At 44.7% G+C, this 14552-nt stretch overlaps 1 protein-coding gene across 1 annotated transcript in view; it reads left to right on the top strand.

Moving 5' to 3' along the window:
- Positions 1-14552, top strand: part of LOC117043806 (A-kinase anchor protein 6-like) — a 200981-nt gene that overhangs the window by 23651 nt on the left and 162778 nt on the right. The window contains exon 3 of the mRNA XM_033143891.1: positions 13568-13819. Within this exon, the coding sequence (XP_032999782.1) occupies positions 13568-13819 (252 nt within the window). The remainder of the gene's footprint in view (positions 1-13567; positions 13820-14552) is intronic.

Below are 14552 nucleotides of genomic sequence, written 5' to 3'. Positions count from 1 at the left end.
CAGCCCCGGGAAGGGATGGGCAACCAGTGTCCCTTGAGAAGTTACTGAGAGTACAACTCCTATTCATTCATTCATTCATTCATTCATTCATACCCCACCCAGCTAGCTGGGTTTCCCCAGCCACTCTGGGCGGCTTCCAGCAAAATACTAAAATACAACACAGTGGTACCTCGGGTTACATACACTTTAGGTTACATACGCTTCAGGTTACATACTCCACTAACCCAGAAATAACGCTTCAGGATAAGAACTTTGCTTCAGGATAAGAACAGAAATCGTGCTCTGGCTGTGCAACGGCTGTGGGAGGTCCCATTAGCTAAAGTGGTGCTTCAGGTTAAGAACAGTTTCAGGTTAAGAACAGACCTCCGGAACAAATTAAGTACATAACCAGAGGTACCACTGTAATGCATCAAATATTAAAAGCTTCCCTAAACAGGGCTGCCTTCAGATGTCTTCTAAAAGTCAGATAGTTGTTTATTTCCTTGACATCTGATGGGAGGGTGTTCCACAGGGTGGGCCCCACTACCAAGAAGGCCCTCTGCCTGGTTGACTGTAACTTCGCTTCTCGCAGTGAGGGAACTGCCAGAAGGCTCTCGGCGCTGGACCTCAGTGTCTGGGCAGAACGATGGGGGTGGAGACACTCCTTCCCCTCCTTCCCCTCCTTCCTGAATGTTGGCCATCCATGAGCATTGACTGTGCTTGCTGGGCCTAATGGAATGTCTGGAGGTGATTTGATAATGGTGCCCATACGGGTACACTAGAATTGTGCTGCTATGTTCCTTTGTAGAAAAAGAAAAGGGAAAAAAGAGGACCCATTTAGGGGTCATTTATATGTCTCCTGCAATTTCACAAATTAGAGTTTGATAAAGGATCGCTTGTAATTTTGCACATTGTTACAACCATATGCTTTACCACCATGTGAAAGTGGACCAGGGCCAGTGTTAGAATCCAGTATCCTTGGGTGGCTGCTGTGGCATCAATCTCCGATTCTGACCCATTATCTCTGAACAGATTCTGAGGATTTGTACAAACCATCATTAATTAAGATACCAGCATCTCAAGCCATGGGACCTGATTCAGTATCCTGGTTGATTTGTTGTTGTTCAGTCGTTCAGTCGTGTCCGACTCTTCGTGACCCCATGGACCAGAGCATGCCAGACATGCCTATCCTTCACTGCCTCTCACAGTTTGGCCAAACTCATGTTAGTAGCTTCGAGAACACTGTCCAACCATCTCATCCTCTGTCGTCCCCTTCTCCTTGTGCCCTCCATCTTTCCCAACATCAGGGTCTTTTCCAGGGAGTCTTCTCTTCTCATGAGGTGGCCAAAGTACTGGAGCCTCAACTTCAGGATCTGTCCTTCTAGTGAGCACTCAGGGCTGATTTCTTTGAGAATGGATAGGTTTGATCTTCTTGCAGTCCATGGGACTCTCAAGAGTCTCCTCCAGCACCATAATTCAAAAGCATCAATTCTTCGGCGATCAGCCTTCTTGATGGTCCAGCTCTCACTTCCTTACATTACTACTGGGAAAACCATAGCTTTAACTATACGGGCCTTTGTCGGCAAGGTGATGTCTTTGCTTCTTTTTTTTTTTTTTGCTCCTGGTTGATTAACTCACAACAGTTTGCACAATTCCCATCTTCAGACAAACCATAATCAGAAGCTAAGGCTGTCCATGGTTCACAGCTGTCAATCCTCCCTGCTGTTCCCCACTGCTTATATACATAGCTGTCAACCCTCCCTGCTGTTTCCCAATGCTATAATAAGGGAATTTCCCGCAAAAAAGGGAAAGGTTGACAGCTATGCCATGGTTACTGACCAAAAGGTCTGCCTTCATTGTTCAAGGCAGAATGCTAGGAATTGCAAGTGGGGAGAGTGTTGTTCTCAGGTCCTGCTTGCAAGAATCCTACGGGCATCTGGTTGGCCACAGTGAGAATCTCATGCAGGGCAAGAATGGACCTGACCAAGCAGGGCTCTTATATTCTTAAGCTTTTGATTTCCTCCAGGAAAGTGTGAAGGAGGAAGAAGGGGAGGGGCAATGTACAGACCCAAAGCTTGCTGAAGCTTGTACACATAATATGACAAACTACATCTAATTCGAGCTTGTGATATCTATGGTCACCCTGTCTTTATAACTGTTAGACCTAGGAACAAAAACTAGCCTTTCTGAGAGCTTTCTGAGCCTGGGCTCCCAGGAGGAGAAAGAGGGAGAAGTAATTATTGCCTGTTCCCCATTTATCCTGCAATGTACTTTTATCTACATTATTTACAGTTAACCTGCAATCCACCCATGCGCTTCCTCCCATCATAGGTGCCAACTCCCTGGGGCCCTGGGTGCCCAAGCACCCACAAAGTCCCCCATGGAGGGGATGGGCACCCACAACTTCCAGTGCCAGGGCCATGCACGGTGCATGGCACCCACAGCCCTGGGCACCCATGGTCGTGGGGCCAAGTTGCTTCCCATGCTGTTCCCAGTGCTCATCCGGCCATCTGGAGCAGACTTGTGGGGGGGGGGCATGCAGGGCTGCAGCAGGAAGGCTGCCCACTCAGCCCTTTCTGTTCCTTGCAGCCCCATCTGGATCAAAAGACATACTGTTGGTTACAACCCTATGATATTTATGTATGTACAAATAGAATTGTATCACACTGAAGTTTACTCTGGGGGCAGAAGTTTTAGGAGCTTCTAAGCTGAGGATTTCTCCAGCAATAAGTAACTCCCACTCCTGCCCCACTCAGAACTCTGCACAGTATTTCATATTGCTGCAAAAGCCAGCAGTCACAAATGGAGTGTCCATTTGTTATTTGAGTGCCCTCTCGTGAGTCACTGCACTGGGGAAGTCAAGTCTGCTGTGAGCAAACTCTTCCGATCTTATGATCGACCGCGTCCTGAAAGAATCTAAATGATCTGATTTTAAGTCTGCTGACCTTAGTTTTACATCACTGCAACTTTTAAAGACTTGTAGCCCAGTCCTGTGCAAGTTTGCTTTTCAGGTAAATCCCTGGGTTTTCAAGAGCACTTTACCCAGAGAGCCAGTGTGGTGCAGTGGTTAGAGTGTAAGACTAAGATGTGGGAGACTGGGGTTCAAATCCCCACCCAGCCATGAAGCTCCCAGAGTGAACTTGGGCCAGTCACTGTCTCTCAGCCTAATCTACTTCACAGGGTTGTTGTGAGGATAAAATGGGAAGGGGGAGAATCATGCATGCCACCTTGGAGGAAAGGTGGATTATAAATTGTAGTAGTAGTAGTAGTAAATACCCCAGGGTATTTAGGATTGCAGCACAATAGCACAAGCTTCTGTACATTTACTCAGAAGCAAGTCCCATGGAGTTCAAAGGGGTTTACTTCCAAGTAAGTGTGCATAGCACTGCAGCCTAAATCATGTTAGTGGGACTGGGGAGAAAAGAAATGTAGCACTTGTAGGTCCATAAATATATCCAAATCTGAAACTTTATTATCAGCTTTGTACTGTAACCAAGTGACCGACTTATATTAGATTCCCTTTTGCCATCTTGGTGCTCAGCTAACATTCTGCTGGAACTTATGTCAGTGACTAAAATAACCCAACTAAGTTCAAGCGGCAAGTGTCTAGTGAGTTACCAGTCTGAGATCCGTATGTCTGAGAAAACATTATTGTAGCTCAGAAACTTCAGGAGAAGGAAAGAGGCCTTAATTTAATCTGGGAAATAACCTTGTGCAGAAACTTTTTTTTTTTTAATCATTTGCTCTGTTTTAAATTTGTTCACTGCAAAGCAAAAGCAGTTGCCGGTGAACTGAAAATGGATCTGACTGTGACTTGTCTGGATTTTATATTGGCATGTTTCCTGAATTACTAGCTCTGCTTTGACCGAGAGGAAGGAAAAAAAATGTGGGGACTGTGAATTTTCTGCTAAATGGGTGAATGAAAACCCTCCTTTTGAAACAATTAAGGTAGGACGTGATGTAGTGGGAAATAATTAACAAAACGTGGGCTTTGGCACGACCTAAGAATGCCAGATTTCAGAGTTTAGACTCTGCAAATGCTTTCTTGTACTGTACCTTTTAAGTGGGGATCATGTTTCATGTCTATGAACTTTTACTTTGGTTGGGAAGAGTGCACCTCATTCCTTTGCATGCTGTAATTTCTGCCAAGACCAGGTGCTTAATTACTCTATATTTAGACTACCTCGTTGGAGGCCAGGTCCCCCACCCCGTTTGTTGTTTCTGATTTAATAACTTTTACATCAAGCTTCTGTGATAACTCTTTGACATGCTCTTTGATCATTTGTGTGATTAGTTATGTGTGAAGGGAAGGAAGCGGCGCCATAATTTATTTAAATGCTTGCTGTCAGATTCAAGTGCTGCTTTCGTGTTTTTGATAATAAGGGTGCTATGCCTTTTTAATTCTAACAGTGTTCTTTGGAAAGGTCCAAGTCAGTATACAGTAGTGATCTTTACACTAAATAAGTACATGTCTTCTGAATCTTTACTCTGATGTGTGCAGGCAATAGTCTATGTCTGTTCTTTACTGAGCGTTCATTCTGATTCATTTGCAGGGTGGCTGTTATATGACTCTGCATTCATTCTGATTATATTCCCATTCACCATTCGTCCATCACAGACTTTTCAGTGTATTTCCCTGTCACTTTCCTAACTGCAAAAAGTCCTTTAAAAAAAAAGCAGCAGAATTGTTGTGCTATAGTGACAGAACTCTTTAGTCCACTTTCATTCCACAAGCCTACGTTTCCACTATGCACTTGAATCCCTCCTGCAAAACAGTAACAGTCTGGAGGCAACAGGATGTAAAAAAGAGAAATATATATTTTCATAATGGCCAATTATTTTAACCATACAATTTACCCCAAAATAAAATAAGGGTGCAAGTCAATGGAACACAGCCTCTTCTGTTCCATTGACTTCTGTGTTCCATTGACTTGCACCCTTATTTTATTTTGGGGTAAATTGTATGGTTATTCCTTTGATATCAGTAGGCTTGAGTTTTATATTTAATCACCCTTAGTAGTGCATAATGCAGGCACTGCCTTATCCAGCAGCAGTTTGTTCCACATTTGTAGCCATTGGGTACCATTTCACTCAACCTGGATTAGTCAATGGCTTTGCTAGCTGCACATGTTTTCTTCATGATTTCATTTAAATGCATTAACACCACTAAGGCTGCAATCCTATTCACACTTAGGGCCAAACAAGTTGTGGTGTTAATTGCATTCATGCAGTTAATGTGCATGTTTTTGCTACAAAAACAGCAGCCACAGAGAAGCCTTGAGCAGCCACAGAACCATGAAGGTGGAAAGGGAAAATTTAACTCTTTCTCTTCCTGCCCATTTCCCCACCAACAATTGTCTTTCTGAATTTATTTACATTTCAAGGGAAGCTTACATTTGCACTAGTGGAAACTTTACTTTGGAATACAAGATTTGCATTGGGAGAATCAATTTTATTAGTCAAAATATTTTTCCTATCTTTTCTACTTGTAAAAGAAGGGATGACCTTTGCTAGTGAAATGAAGATCATTCTATAGTTGCTTTTCCATATAGTTTTCAAGTATGCCATTTAGGAGTTGGTCTGATATGATCCTTTCTCCCTGGGCATGTTTGTACTGGAGTAAAGTGTGTTTGCGAACCTATCAAGTGCAGAAAGTGAATAAAATGGATTCTTCTTAAATTAATAACCAGGGGGTGGGGACTAGAGCAGGTCTAGAATAAATTCAGTAAAGAGACATTGCTCTGCATTAGATATTTTAAAATACAATATTAATGGAATGAGGGAACAATCAGGTTTACATTTAAAATCTGTTTGTCTTTTCACAAACCAGAGTTGACCTTAGAAATATAGTTTATGGTTTTAATGCATTCTAAAAAAAACAAAACCCTAGTCTTATACATGGAAAAATACGGTAACTTAATATGTTGAAGAGTGTTCTCTACCCATTGGAATTAAATTTATATTGATTAGAAAATTGCCAGCCTTGTTGTTGCTTACAATATATATGTATAGTTTGCTCTTTATAGTGTGGCCATTTATTTTTATTTGAGTAGGATTTTATTTTCTGTTTGTTACTTGAGACCTCATTATTTCAAGGGCCATAGTTGCCTCACCCGGAAATATCTCTCATTCCACCAACTTGGCACGTTTCCTCTTGGGGCAGCTGACATCCAGAGGAATGCCTATCTAGTTCGATTGGATTTACTCATATAGGAAGATGGCCTGCCCAACCCCTTGGTGCCTGTCCTTTTGGAAATAACACCAACAAACCAACAATGGAGCAAACACTTAAAAGCTTCTCACAGTTCCTTATTTTGTGTGCAACTGATATTATGATCATGCCTGACCAGCAAGTTTATGCACTCTCTATAATTATTTTAGCTTGCAGTCCTAACCCAAGGCTGGATTAAGGTGGTTGGAACTGCCTGCTGTGGATGCAGAGAGTGGTAACTCGTAACTGCTGCCTTCTGTGTTGTTCCTCTGGGATACAAGCCTGGGGAGTTGGGTATGGAGATTCTGGGCTGCCCAGATGACAAGTCTGCTCTTGGTGTGGCAGTTTTGCAGGATGGCAGAGGCTCTCCTAAGGCCCCCGATGCGGAAACCGCAGCACCGGTCTCCTGTCCGGGTCCTAGCCTGCACCCAGGATTGGCAAATGGGGTTGCAGGCTTGGATGTGGGCTGGGCTGGGGGGCAGAGCCAACAGAGCAGGAAGGCTTCCCTTGGGTCCATGCCCTGGCTGTTTAAATAGCCCACACCTGGGGCCCTACCGTCTTTTCCTTCATCAGGTTCCCCACCCACCCTTGGTTCAAGCTGCTGGTCAATGACCTTGCTGTGGCTACCATTGTTGCCGTATTATTGGGCCAGGTGGGAATTTGTCCACCAGGCAAGTTGGCTCCAGCCTGGTGGTTTTGCCCACCTCATAGCAACCATCGTAACTGGGTTGGGCATTGGGGCAATCTTTGTCTCTGCCTGCCCCTCCAAAGGCTGGGGTACCAGGGACAATGACACACCCCCAGACAGCGGTCCCTGTGGGGGTCGCCCTGTTTGATGTAAATCTTTGGAACATCTGCCCCTGCGTCACTTCCGGCAGGTGGGACAGAAGTATTTTTGATTGGCCCATGCCCAAGCCAAACCTCTTTAATCTATATTCAATAAAGCTGTGGCCTGTTTTGATCCAAACCAGTCTCAGTGGTCTTTTAATTCTCTGGGGTTTGGGGACTGGGGGGCATGATGCCTTGGCTTGCAAGATGCCCCCCCCCCGCCTTGCTGATGTAGTCCAAAAGGGAGCAGAACAATACATTTGGCAGCAGCGTGGCTTAAGGAGTTGCTGGAAGGAGGTGTACAAGATGCCATCCATCCATCTAAGGGACTTCACTCCGCATTTGTGTAAGATTTACTCCTTAGCCTTTTCTCCTCCCAAAGATGTCCTGCAAGGCAGCAGGTACATATTTTTCCTTGGGGTTTCCTCCCAAAGCCTTCATTCTAGGGGTCAGAAATGGAAAGTAGCATGAGTTTCATTTTGCATTTATATGCCACACCTCCTTCCTTGCATGCAGGGATGCCACCTCCAGGAGGCTAAGCTTCCCCCGCCATATTTTTTTGGGGGGGCAGCCCCCCATGTTCCCTGTTGTCAGGGAGCACAGGAGGCCAAGCACAGAGCCAAGTGTGGCTTCAGTGACTAGCTACTGCTCCTGCTGCTGCTGCTGCGGAAGGCTGCCGAGTGTGAGAGAGGAGGAGCCACCGGCCACTGCGTTTGGCTCCATCCCCGGTTCCTCCTGAAATGTCACGCAATATCATGTGCATGACGTCACACGTGCAACCTGGCTCCCTCAATCTTCGGTGCAAGTTGGCGCCCCTGCTTGCATGCTTTGGGCATGAACATATGCCATGTGAATGACCCCAAGTGTTTCATTTTCGCAAGAGACAGGCATTTCCGATCATATGAAACGTGGTCACAGCGTGTTCATTAAACAACTTGCTCATACACACCAAACCTACTTGTCATCATAGGTTTTACTAACTAGTGGCTGCTCGCAACATGTTTGCCATACACTCATAATGAAAAATGGAAGGTCAAGAGCACATGTAACATCATGACTCATAGACTGAACTAGGGAAGTCCCTCCTGGCTCAGATCTCCATTCTTTCAACACTTACTATGTTGCCTTAGTAAGCCGCCACAACTTTTTCCACCCAACAATCAATAGTGGATGGGTAAGTGGAGGCAAAAAGCATGTGTTTTTCTGAACACGTGCAGAGAGTCTGCACCCAAACAAACTGTGTGTACTTAGTTCTGTCCGCACGCTCTGTTAGCAAGAAAAACCCAGGGCACAGATCATCCGGTCAGAGCGCTTGTGCGTATGGCTTGTGCATTGCTATGTACATTGCTATGGACGAATGATTCCCTGTGCTTGACGATGGGCCTTGCACTTCTCCCCACTAAGAACTACCCCTGGTGTAAATCATGGCTCCTTCTCAGGGTGGAGCCTGATGGCAAGATAACCAGTGGGGAAAAATATTTTTGTGTTCGGTCAGAAGGCCATGTGGCCCATCTGATCTTTGGACAGGTTCAGATGGACACATGGAAAATTAATGGGCATGATTCTGAATCCCACCACCATCTCCATCCATTTGTTTGCCCTGGGGAAAAGGGCTTATTTCTTGGCTTCAGCCCCTCCTCCCCCATTTGCAATATGGGAATAATAACACCGACCAACTTTGCAGGGCTGTTGTAGGAATTATTGACGTCATATTTATGAACTGCTTTGAACACCCAGAAGTTGCTGTGCAAGTGCTAAGCATTACTCTTGTTATTTTCTTCAAGGAATCAATTCCTTATTATACAGCAACAGCACCAACCCCATTTGCACTGACAGATAACTGGGTTAATAACTTTTCTCTCTGGGTCAGTAAAGCAACAGTACTATAGCGTTCTAACTCCATCCGAACATGAAAGTGTGTTTTTTTTATTAAAAAAAAAACACGTTCTATGATATCTCTAAGTTTAGCCTGGAATTTCAATCCCTGGAGGAATCTATAATATTATTAAAATAAACTTCAACAAGGCAGACACACTCTTAAACCATGAATTTGTTTTGCATGTAAGCTTGTCATGTGCAATGAGTAAAGGCTTATTTCTTGCAGGGGGTTTACCACAAGATCAAAGAACATAAACCAAAGTACATTTGCTTCTGTCACTGTTGTTAACTGTGGCGCACTAGAACCTTTCATCTCCCACTAGACTTCACATATGTCTCAGTCGTGTTATATCTATCTCTAGGGAAAACACTACCAGCATTTTGGTTTAAAACTTGTTAGAAAAAGCTAGATTCGAGCAGACCCTAGGAATGTGTAGCTGCATTCCCATGTACTTACACTTAACTGAGAGTCAATCCCATTGAATTCATAGAGACTTGCTTCCAAGTAAACACACTTAAGATTGTCGGTCTGCAGGCTGCAGTGTTTATACTGTATTTTTGTTTAATGAACATGGAGGGCTCTGACTTTGGCTGACAGATAGTAGCAGCTGTAACTTATTGGATCAGCTGTCCTTTGGATGGAGATAAATGGACAGTTGGTCTTGTACAGATGCAGCCTCTACACTCTGAGAAATTCCATGCTCAGAGATGCTTCTGTACAGCCTGTCAGCTCAATGCAGGAAACCACATGGTTCTATAAGCATTTGCCTGACTTAGGTTTTAGATTAAAACAAGTCTACAAAGTGCTCAAGTCTTCAGAGCTCTGTTTAAAAAATAACAACAACCCTGTTCTTGATGGCTTCTCTTGCAATATGATAACAGGGATGACAGCACAAATGGCCTTCCAGACGCTCATATGGCATGCTGGTCTGCCTTATTTCAGAGCCATTAATTGCACATACTTTAATTGCCCCTTGTGAAATGGTATGAACTGTGCCAGATTAACAAATAAGCAGAATAGGCACCAGCCTATGGCCCCCACTCCTTTTAGGGGCCTTGCGACAATGGATCAAAATAATTTCGATTTGATCTTGAAAGATAATTACAACCAAGCTTTCTTAGTTCAATGTTATCCCACTAGAGTGCATGCACGTGCCCCACCCACCCACCCCTCGAGATTTCAACTGCCAAGGGGCCTCCATAGGGTTTAATCTGGCACTGGGTATGAAGCTGTATGGTCTCATCTGCCTACTTTAACAGTGTATAACCCCATCTGGTGTTAATGTTTCATTGTTTGTTTTTGTGAAAAACATCCCTATTTGCATAGCAGTCATTCTGATATAAAGTGGAATGTGGGGTGTTTTTTCTGTCTGTGGTTGGAGCATGTGATATAATAATTTTTACTTCTCATTTAGGAATGCCTTAGTATCAATATCAGCTCTAAAAATAATAATTCTAATTTTTTATATATAAAAATCCTTAGTGCAATAGGATTACTAGGTAAAAAAGGTAAAGGACCGCTGAACAGTTAAGTCCAGTCAAAAGTGACTATGGGGTTGTGGCACTCATCTTGCTTTCAGGCTGAGGGAGCCAGCATTTGTTCACAGACAGCTTTCCAGGTAATGTGGCCAGCATGACTAAACCACTTCTGGTGCAATGGAACACCGTGACGGAAACCAGAGTGCATAGAAACGCTGTTTACCTTTCCGCCACAGTGGTACCTATTTATCTACTTGCACTCAGGGGCGGAGGGAGCCAATCTGCGGCCCAGGGCGGCAAACTTGAAAGGCACCCCTCCCTGCCCGCGCGCCGTGACGTCACGATGGGTGCGCAGCCTCCTGGGTGGACTGCGCATGTGTGGACATGCGCAGTCCACCCAAGATGGCGGGCGCAATCGACCGGCACCACTTTTGACTGGCATCGGGCCGCGCCGCGCTGCGTTTTAAAACGTGGCGTGGTGCGGCGCCGGTCGAAAGGGGTGCCGGCCGATCGCGCCCACCATCTTGGGTGGACTGTGCATGTCCACCAAGATGGTGGGCGCGATCGGCCAGCACCCCTTCCGTGCGGTGCGGTAACCTTTAAGGCTGCAGCGCGTGAACAGTAGCACAGACGCTGTGCTGTTGTTCGCGCGTTGCAGCCTTTTAAAAGTGGGGCCTGCCCCCAGAGTGTCACCCTCCCCAGGGTGGTACCCGGGGCAGACCGCCCCCCGCCCCTTGCTCCACCCCTGCTTGCACTGGCACGTTTTCAAACTGCTAGGTTGGCAGGAGCTGGGACAGAGCAATGGGAGCTCACCCCATCGCGGTGATTCAAACCACCAACCTTCTGATTGTCAAGCCCAAGAGGCTCAGTGGCCTAGACCACAGCGCCACCCATCCCATGCAACAGGATTACAAGTTGACTGTTGTGAAGGACACTTGTTAAGTATTGGAGGAAGGACAAAATGTCTGCTTAATAGTCAGTGGCTAGGCTTGCCATACACCTCAGTTGCTGGGGAAATTGCGGGTGAAAGTCTCAGGATGGCTAGTTGATATGGAAGTCATATAGAGATCTCCCTGGGGTAACACATTTCCTGCTTCCCACGGTTAGGATTATGTAAGTCAGAAATGTGTGTGAAGAGAACAGAAGCAGGTTTGGGGACAGTGACCACATTTCAACACAATTCCAAGCCAAAAACAGTGGTTAAGCAAATTAGCTTGTGGATGAAGTGTGCACACACAGCTCAAACTCCCCCACTTTGATCCTATCTGAAGCAAAGGTTTGTTCGTGGTTATCATTCATGGTTTATTTTGGGAGAAACAAACTTCCTCACTTCTTGCTGCTTTCGTTCTGGATCCCATCTCTCCTTACTGCATCCAAGGATTAGAGAGGCCTGGCATCTACAAACTCATAACAATATAAATATTGTGACAATGACCAGTGGTGGTTAATTCCTCTTTTAAATGTACTGTATTGGATTCATGATATTACATGTAGAATGATCTCAGGTGTTCCTGAGATTCTCCCTATAGTTAGATTCCAGTAGCAACTGGGATACAGCATTGGTATTGGTTGATTTCTGGAAATAACTGTTGCTTTCTTTGTACTGTATTTGAAATAGATTACCCTTTTGAACCTAAATGCTCTTCCATTAAACATTGCATAGGACATGTCATAGGAGTTTTGCCTCCTGCTTTCCTCTTTTAATTCTTTGGAATACTCACTTGGCGTCAGGTCATATTTGAGATATTTGGCATGCCCTCGAAGCAATGAAAGAACTCAAAAGGAGGCAGGCTGAGGTGATGCTGTCGTTTGTTCTGTTAATGTGTAACACTAGTTGACTCCTGCTGTGTGTATGACATAGTGAGGCCTACTACCAGTAGCAACTGTTACTGTTATTGGGGTATGTGGTTTTCCAAGGCCTTTCCAGTGTCACCCAGATATGCGTACACAGCTCTGAAGTAATGTCCAAATAACCCTCCAACCAAGTTAATTAACATAAAACACTTATTTTTCCTGAGAGGTATTTTATTTATCTATAGGATAGAGATTTCACTGAATACAGTTCAGAAACTTCAGCTGGACATTACTTTACAGCTGTGTATGTATGTCAGGGTGACATTCCCGGCCACACCCCTTCCTCATGACCCCACCCCTTACTAGTGCTGCTTTGCACCCTCTTTGGCTGTTTCCCCCTGGGCTGAAATTTGTCCCTGTATTCTGATAATGCCTCTTGTTTTCCTGGATGGAGTGGAGCGTGTCAGTGTGTATAGAAACTAGCTTACTGCGTAAAAGCAAAATTCACATTTTTTTGTTCTTTTTGCCTCTGTCCCAACCAACCACTAGGATGTGGCCTCTGGAAGGCTGCCCAGAAAGGAATGTTGCCCTCAAGCTGGAAAAGTTCCCCCCTCCCTGCTCTGCTGTAGATTAGTCTTGCAATCCAGATCTTAATATGCTGCAGAGTTCAGGTACACAGGGCGAATAGCTGCAGATTGTTCAGTCAAGTAAGCCAGATTATATGCTTGAAGCGAAGGCAGCGCCCCTCAAATACAACCCATAGGAAAATGCCTTCTCAATGCCAAAGATGATATCTTTCTGGAAGTTTGTAGGAGCATCAGAAATGGTCTCAGATGATGTGTGCATCATAAATGCTTTGTGCGCGAGAGAGAATCAAGGACTGGGCAGAGGAGGAATGGTGGCTCAGAGGAAGATGAGGGGGAAAGTTGGGAAATAATGGGAGAGGAAGAGGAAGCACCAGGAGGGCAACAGCTGATGGACACAGTGTCTTTAGAAAGCACTCCAGACCCCCCCTCCCAGAACCCAGTGAGCCTTGAAAGTAGTAGTACAAAGGGCTCAAAAACAAAGGGCCTTCAGTGCCACCCGTAGGGGAGAAGATGGTGAATGATGAAGTGGGAGAAAAGGGGGTGGAGAGTCACTTGGGGCAACGCCATTATTCCAAGAGGCTGCATTCCCAAGCCTCTCTCTGTAAATGTTGAATAAAAAGCAGATGGTAAGAACTTTTCCTTGTCTTTTCCATTCCTGGCAACCTGCCGTGGGGGTTCTTCTGCCGCCTGACAGAGAGACAGGGTGCTATATATAATCTTTAGATTATGAAAATTAAATCTGTAATTTAAAATGTAAAATCAAATTATTGTATAACTTTGGCTAATATTCCTCCCCCCACCTTTCTTACAGGATATATGTGAAGATATCTCCGATCACGTTGAACAAATCCATGCTCTTCTGGAGACTGAATTTTCCCTGAAGCTCTTGTCTTACTCTGTCAACGTGATTGTTGACATCCATACAGTACAACTTCTTTGGCACCAGCTTCGAGTTTCTGTCCTGGTTCTACGAGAGAGAATTCTACAGGGACTGCAGGATGCCAATGGGAATTACACCAGGCAGACTGATATTCTGCAAGCCTTTTCAGAGGAAACAAAGGAGGTATGGCAAGTAAATGTAAGAATTTACTTTTTGAACTCTAACCCCTTAGTTGTGTTTCAAGCTCATCTGAACGAATACAGTTACTTCGGCTACTACTGCAAAATGTGCTAATTCCTGCCCAGGGTTGTCAATCAATTTTAGTGTGATGCAGTAAATTTTAAATGAATGCTGTAGTCATCCATTCAGAATGACTGAACTAGCAAAAAATAAAGTGTAGGTCTGTCATGTTTGCTTTGAAGCTGCTGTGCCAGGGATAAAACCAAATGAATACAGAGCTAAAGGCAGAAGCCTCTATATAACCTACGTGGCAAAGACACATTGAGCTTACTTACTTTCTGTGTTTAGCAAAGAGAGCAGATGCATCCATCATATTTCCCCCCCCCCAGTGGAAAGTTTAGCAACCCTGTTGGAAGAACCTTTTAGATTTACAGCTAATATTTGGCCCATGATTGCACAAATGTACATGCCTTATTGGCAGAATTCTCTTACAATCCTAAAAAAACCAACAGTGCCATAGGTCTCATTTAAATCAGTATAATCTGTTTGGAATGAAGTGTGTTTGATGCCACAGTCTTCCATAGCTAGATATGCTTAATTCCTCGAGTGCTTAGGGTCAAGCACAGTCCATGCCTGCCTGTTCACCACCACAATGCATAGTTTGCCACTATTCATGGACCTTGTTGTCTTACGGCCAGTTTGAACACGACGACTGTAGTGTGGAGACGAAGGACAG

This window comes from Lacerta agilis, chromosome 1 (genome assembly GCF_009819535.1).
Source record: "Lacerta agilis isolate rLacAgi1 chromosome 1, rLacAgi1.pri, whole genome shotgun sequence".
In the NCBI taxonomy this organism is placed as follows: Eukaryota; Metazoa; Chordata; class Lepidosauria; order Squamata; family Lacertidae; genus Lacerta; species Lacerta agilis.
The sequence above is the reverse complement of the archived record's forward strand: the minus strand, read 5'-3'. Positions and strand labels throughout refer to the sequence as shown.